The 7,168-nt window shown below is 41.0% G+C and overlaps 1 protein-coding gene across 1 annotated transcript in view; it reads right to left on the minus strand.

Moving 5' to 3' along the window:
- The window catches only part of LOC109479141 (mitogen-activated protein kinase-binding protein 1-like), a 22,068-nt gene extending 14,906 nt beyond the window's left edge, over positions 1-7,162 (minus strand). The window contains exons 1-17 of the mRNA XM_019781010.1: positions 7,008-7,162; positions 5,795-5,955; positions 5,457-5,532; positions 5,205-5,318; positions 4,937-5,083; positions 4,754-4,820; positions 4,318-4,527; positions 4,037-4,162; positions 3,768-3,838; positions 3,519-3,652; positions 3,309-3,384; positions 2,901-3,012; positions 2,585-2,648; positions 2,340-2,447; positions 1,938-2,164; positions 1,724-1,791; positions 1,384-1,543 (exon numbers count right to left, since the gene is read on the minus strand). Coding sequence (XP_019636569.1) covers positions 1,384-1,543; positions 1,724-1,791; positions 1,938-2,164; positions 2,340-2,447; positions 2,585-2,648; positions 2,901-3,012; positions 3,309-3,384; positions 3,519-3,652; positions 3,768-3,838; positions 4,037-4,162; positions 4,318-4,527; positions 4,754-4,820; positions 4,937-5,083; positions 5,205-5,318; positions 5,457-5,532; positions 5,795-5,955; positions 7,008-7,100 — 2,014 coding nt within the window. The 5' untranslated portion in view covers positions 7,101-7,162. The remainder of the gene's footprint in view (positions 1-1,383; positions 1,544-1,723; positions 1,792-1,937; positions 2,165-2,339; positions 2,448-2,584; positions 2,649-2,900; positions 3,013-3,308; positions 3,385-3,518; positions 3,653-3,767; positions 3,839-4,036; positions 4,163-4,317; positions 4,528-4,753; positions 4,821-4,936; positions 5,084-5,204; positions 5,319-5,456; positions 5,533-5,794; positions 5,956-7,007) is intronic.
- Positions 7,163-7,168: the final 6 nt, after the last annotated feature.

Raw genomic sequence — 7,168 nt, forward strand, 5'->3', positions numbered from 1 at the left:
AAGTTCTGACACAGCAGTGCAACTACTGTTAGCACCCTTAATTTTGAAAAATTGGGCATAGGTTCCCCGGATGACCCCTAACCGGGGGCCAACGGTGCTTCTACAAGTTCAACAAGTGAAAAATACATGATACAAAATGTACATGTATTTACTACCTGGAACTTGGAGCAAAGGTGTTACCGACATTAACCTTAATATATTAAAAACTAAGCCAAACTAACTAAGCTAGTAACCCAATCATATTCATATCCCAAACAAAATCACATATTGACACGGCTGAACAAATAAAAATGTGATTATGTCTATAGACTCCTACTCAAAAACAATTTTTGGGAGACACTCGGACCGCCTGGTAGGCATGATCATATTAAATCTCTAATATATGTCAAGTCCTTCACAGCATCCAACCGCACATTCTAAGAAACAACTATTATAATATTCTGACACTAGAAACCAATAAATTTGAAACATTTCACAGTAATGTTTAAAAATTAACCTTCTAAAAATATAAGTGAATTTTTATTTCTGTTGATGCCGAAAAATTTCATGCGTTTAAAGTATCGTTTTAGCACATTGCAATATCTTGTACGTTTGGATGCTAACTTGACCTTTGACCGCTTTTGTTGTCAACATGTGTCGGCCATGTCGGCCATTATTTCTCAGTCTTTCGAGCTGTTTTTTTGGACAAATTTCAACCGTTTTAAACATTTTACGGCCTCAAAAACTCATAAAACGGAGAAACTAAGGTATAGTTGTTATTTTCATGCGTATCATTTCTTCTGGGGATGGATTATTTTTCCGCGGAACCGCCGAAAACTAGCGGTCGGGCACGCGCACAGCCGGCAGGATAGCGGCTCGATCCACGTCGCTCGGCCGAAGAAAATTCGAACGACGAACACATTTATCGGGGAAATATTGGAATTAAATCCCTACGCGCACGTGCTAAGGGAGGCGAAACGCCGATCAACACCCGCTGTTATTTGAGTAGAGGGAATGCTCACGTGCAGGCCGGCAGGCCGAAGCGGGATGTTATCAGGCGGGACCGCGGCACTGTTTAGTATTTCAGAAGCCGCTGGCCGTAAATCCAGCCGCTGTAAAAATAACTTGCGCTCCGGGCAACCTGGCTTTCCCAATAAGTCTCGCACAGAAAAAATTACTTGCGCGGCGAGACTGCGAGACCGGGTATTTTAACCCCTGCCACATTTGTACCAGTTCTGCCCTTTGAGAGTGAACAGTTGGATGGTAGGTATGCCCACACAAAGCATTACATATTGACATGTGCAGCACTGGTGCAACAACTTTAACCCTGAAGAAGAAAGAAACAACCAACTGCTTCATAACAGTAAAGACAAAACAGCAACAAAACCCAAAACAAAGACTAACCCAATGCATCAGACAAGGAGAGAGAGATGGAGGTCCCAGCGTCCAGCTGTGACTTGACCCTGATGCCTCCATCATCCACACGTTGTGCCCAGCGCCCTCGAGGCTGGGACGGACTGCTGTATGTGTCTGGTGCATTCTTACTCACTTCTTCTTCCACCCCCTGAAAATACAACAGTAAGTATCAGTAAGTATCTGGCACTGACATTATGTAGGTTACAAAAGAGAAGGGTCAGACAAGCTAGCACACTCACATCTTTCTAAATCTACACACTATATTCACTAAAAAAATGACGAGTAGAAAGCAGCAGATTGATTGATCACACATCACAAAACCCAATACCTGTTTTTTTGCCCAAGATGGAAGCACACTAAAGCGGTAGTCAAACTCTGGGCCAACATTGGCTGCCTCTGTAAGGTTAAAGAGACAGATTTTACATGTTAGAACCACCCTTTTTTATCATAATCATTTTATTCAAGTCAGCTGGATAGAATGTTTAAATTCAATGGAAATTGACACCTGACATAATCACACCCATGAACTAGTACATTTTTACCTGGCTTTAAGTGAGGCTCTGGTGACTTCTGAAAGAGCGAAGGCCGGCCAGGAGCAAAATCAGACTCAGTCAGCCCAAGGTCCTGCTGAAGGAGGGGGGCTGTGATGTTTAGGTCAGGAGGACTAGTGTGTCCGTTAGCAGTTGGTACTGAAGGTGGACCAGTGGTTGGGAGTACAGCATACGTCTCTCGTCTGCATGGGCTGTCCGTTACTGCAAAGGTGTCTCTTCTAAAGTAACAGTAGGGAAAACCATATTACTCTGAGAAATGATTAAGGTTTCATTCTTTTTTAATCTGCATTCCTTCTTGTTATTCACAATTAATATGTTAACCTCGAGAATCTCTGCATTAAGGATGGAAAGTGGATGAAAAGTTATGGTCTTAACCAGGCAAACTTGTCTGACCTGAGTCTAATCTTGGGAACCTCTGTAGGCAGCTGCTGTCCCAACTCTGCCAGCCGATCCTTCATGGTCTGTGTGAAGACTGGGGACAGCTTCCACACAAAAATGCAGCTGGGGAGAGATTGAGGACATGGACTTGGCTATAGACAAAATTGGCTCCAGGACTTACAAACCCCCATCACTCAAGAAAACTAAAAGCATATTACTTTTGCCCAGAATATAGAATAGACACATCTTTTAAAACTCACCCGTCTCCTGATGTGGATATCAATCTCTTCAGATCAGGTGTAAACTTGACACCTGTTACCAGCTCTGTAATCAGATGATAAACATGGGTTAGAAAGCCAACAATGATATGAATATATCAACATTCACACCCTGCATTTCTTGTAAAACTTTCTGTATCATCATTGTATTCTTTCTTATGGAGTTAGTAAAAACCAAACGGGATATTCAAAGCTCGTGTTTGACAAGAATATGTAACCTAACACCCAATACAGGAACTGCTGTTTATACTGATGCTCCATTATGACTTAGGCAGGTACAAAGTGGCAGGGTGCTGACCTGAGTGTCCAAACATGGTGGCCACACATTCTCCTGAGTAGAAATCATAGATGCTCAGGTTTTTGTCTGAACAGCTGGTGACTGCATACATTCCTGATGGGTCCAGCTGCACCTGCAAGGGGTTCCACATGCGTGTTTAGATTTAATATACAACTTGGATTATGCTAGTCAAAATTCAATTCAACAGAAATTGATGCATGAACTTTACTTAGTCATTCCTACTTCTTAGACATGATAAAGAATGGAATATTTCCTAAGGTTTGATAGCAAGGTTTCAAAATTTCATGCCTTTTTTCTTTCTACTGTTTTTTACTCATCTTGCATCCACACAAATGGAAGAAAGAACTTAGTAATTAAATGAGTGGGGCTTTACATGAAGACTAAGTATAACACAGTTCATTCACCCACCTTTATCAATGTGCCATCATCTCCTACTGATCCTTTGTAACCCTTCTTTTGTTTCCCACTGTTAGTGTTGAAAATTCTGTGGATAGAAAAACAAATATGGTGTCATAAATCATTGATTGACTGGTTGTACAAAAGATGCAGATTTTCTGGGCCTTAACCAAGCCAAGTTGCTTTTGCTAAACTGAAACAAAATAATTAATTTTTCCAAACCTGACATTCCTATCCTGACAAGCAGTGGCCACATACTTCTTGGTGATGTCCACATCCATGTCATAGAATGTGCACTTGCCCAGAATGTAGTGGTTTCTGATGAACTGCATGTCTGTGTTGGTGTTGGTTGGCCCCTGCAAGACAGAATACAAGACATGTCTTTGTAACACCAACATGTAAACACATTCCACCTGGAGCATTTATGAGGGGACTCTACAAAGCTACAAGCCATGGCCTAGAGAGATTTACCTGCTGTAGTGAGCGGAACATGAGTGCCTTGTCAGCCCCACAACTTAGCATCTGCAGCTGGCCATTGTGATCTGCAAGCATAAAAAACAGTGAGGACGCCAATGAAAGAAACAGGAATTACGGTAGCATACAAACTGATTATGAATAAAAACTAAGAAAGGCTAGTACAGGTCACTTGGGGAATTATCTAAACAAAAGTGTAGAATGGTACTTTCTTGGTATAACTGTCCAGTTAAATTGAAAATGTGCAGACAATGCAGCCTGTATACCTGTAAATTTGACTGCTGTGATGGCTGCTGAGTGATCGTCCAGTGTCTGCAGCAGTGAATAATTCCTGTCAGCTTGGAAGATGTGAATGAGTCTGTCACGGCTGGAGGAGGCAAGAAGATTCAGACCTGTGGACAAACAAAACACATTTTAAAGACAAGGCTAAGTAAGCATACTCATAGTCTTTTTGTCTCTGCATTATTCTGCAAATGTTCAGTTTGCACACAAATTTCAGCAATGAATCAAATGGGGAACATTTTGCTGCAGAATTTGTCTTTCCTACCTGTCTGATCTGGGTTGGCGTACTCCAGACACAGGACCTCTCCATCGTGTGCCTCCAGGTACTTCAGCTGGTCCATGAATTGCAGCTCATGGACACGGATATTCCCACAGCGATCTCCTGATGCAAGGTGCTGCCCATCAGGACTCACCTTCACACAACGGACACCGTTCTTTCCTCCATAGCTGTCATCCGTCTTGTCATTGCTGCCAGCTGCACATTGAGGAAAATACAGCTTCTAAGTCTGCTTATTTCATTGCTTGTAGAAGTTTAGAAGTAAACACTGAGAGAATTTATGTTACCACACTTGTCTTCAGACAAAACAGCGACACCCAATGGTAGCTCTAGCTTGCTGATACTGTGTTTGACACATAATCATAATGTAATCATGTTTAAAACTTGCTTCATAATAACCTAGTGACAGTGCAACTTCACTTACCAGGGTTGTAATCCACATCTCGGATGTACTGGTAACTTTCATCTGTGTAGATAACTTTTAACAGCTCCTGTAGAATGAAAGAGGAAAAGTGTTTCAACTAGTCCCTTGACCTTTTACCACCAAAATCATCTAAGAAAGTTAGCATGCTAGTTTATTACTCCTGACGTCAGAGACGTAACTCACATTACTGTAAATGTTCCTCTTGAGGACAGTGTCTGTGTGGAGTGAGGAGTCCAGGTTCCAGATCCGAATAGTGTCATCTGAACCACAAGTGATGAAGGATCCAGCTGGAAGCGCTGCCTTGAACCCTTCTGGAACATTTGGATATGTCTGTGGAAGAAAACAAAGTGTTACTGTCCAATGGAGACAACCACAATCTCTTAAAGGTTCTTGCACAAAGAAAAGTCCAATTGGTAGAATCACTGAAAGTTCCTTTTTAAAAGAGCATTACCTCTACTCCCCACACACAGGAGCTGTGGTACAGGAAGGACCAGGCCTTGCCAATCTTCTTCTCATCTTTCACATCCCACACATACAGGCTGTGGTCGTCATACACACAAGTCACCTGCAGGAGAAAATCACACAACAATAAATCGTATTAGACATCCTTGGTAGGGTTCTCAAACCATTAGGCTTCAATCTGACAATCTAAACACAATGTTTGTGCTTGCAAACGAAGTGATTACAGAGTATGTGTTCTTACCTTATTATTTGGTTCGTCATACTTGACAGCAATTGTACTTGGGTACTTTGCATTGTCATTCTTTGTGATGAATTGGCTGAAAAGTCACCAAAAGAAACATTACTTATGGTACAAGTATATTTCTTACATTACTTACATGTTATTATACAATTACAAAGAAAAGGTTACATTTATGATGTGACCCAGTTCATGTCTAAAATTTAGCCTTGAAATATTTACCGGTATGTAAGAAAATACAAAGAAAATGTAAATTGGATTTGCATTAGCACAAAGAATGAAACTGACATTAAATGCAGTTTGTATATGAACATTTAGAGGCTTAGTTGAGTAAAGGTTACCTTGGGTCAATACTAGCAGCAACATCTAGCCCCAGGTAGTGGGGTTTGGGAAGGGTGCAGATGTAGTGCAGGGTTTTGGGGTCAAACAGCCGTACCACCCCATCAGCACACCCACAGACTATGTGATTCTCTGATACAGAGATACAGTTGGCACAAGTTGTCTGCAACAAAAAAAATAGTACTTGATTTCTTCATTTTGGTAACTTCCATAATATCATAACTGAGTATGATACTGAAAGCCAAAATTAGTCGTCCCATCCAGATTCTGAACAGAAGTTGCTCCTATAGATGTGTGTAAGGGTTTGGATTTCCGACATTTATACAAATATACACTGGTATAAGAGTGAAAAACTAAAGTACCGGTAGATTGCAGACAACAGTACAACATGGACATTAGATATAAGTGTGGTGAGTGTAGCTGTAAATTGATGACAAGGTTTTAAGCTTTAAGAAACAGAAAGGCAAAACGTTGTTAATGTCTTCAGCCTCTTTATGTAACTGCAGGCAATCCTAAATTGACCAGTCAATGTGAAAGCAATCTACCTACAGTAGAAGGTACAGCAAAGGCATGTTACATGCAGCTGCTTAGAAAATGCATATCAAGATCCACTCACTACAGTCTTTCCATCCTGTCCATAAGACAGAGAGTCACACGTCTAGCAGAGAGACACAAGACAGTGGTGTGAAAATGTGTTGTAGTGAAACATGCAGAACAGAGCAACTGGATACATGAAATCCTGTTCTGCTTAAGAAGGTCTCCCAATCTTGCTAATGTTAGTCTGATAACCAGTGACACAAATGTATTCTGAATAAGCAGAGATGCAAACTCAGTCACTGAACATTGCCATTATCTAAAATATTATCTCTCTAGCACCAATATACCTTCAACACTAGTGCTTTGAGATGCATGATCAAAGTAAAAAAATGACACAACAAGCATATAGCTGAGTGTACCACCAGTAAGTTCGGTTTCCATGCAGTGCTAATCAACATTCAGAAAACCACACCATTTATTGTAATGGACCAATGTGGGTCATACAAAGATTACTATTGACTCAGTAGTCTACACAAAGCTTGAAAGATTGTACCAGTAGTCCATGTAATATTTATGTGAAACTTTTATTACAAAGTAAATACCCATAAATCAGGCTTCTGTAATACATTTTTACATTATAAATAGGTTATTTCACATGTCAGTACAAAGTGTGCTTACCCTGAGTTCTACCCACTTGTCCAGGAGGCGTCTCTCATTGAACTCACAGAGCAGTCCTGACCTGGTGATACAGTACGTGCTGTCCTTCATCATGCCCCGCCCACAGGCCACATCACAGAAGAAGTTGTTCCTCTGTTCTCCCAGGATGCCTGATCGACCAA

The sequence above is a fragment of the Branchiostoma belcheri genome, unplaced genomic scaffold (genome assembly GCF_001625305.1).
Source record: "Branchiostoma belcheri isolate BF01 breed outbred unplaced genomic scaffold, Haploidv18h27 scaffold47, whole genome shotgun sequence".
NCBI classification, from domain to species: Eukaryota; Metazoa; Chordata; class Leptocardii; order Amphioxiformes; family Branchiostomatidae; genus Branchiostoma; species Branchiostoma belcheri.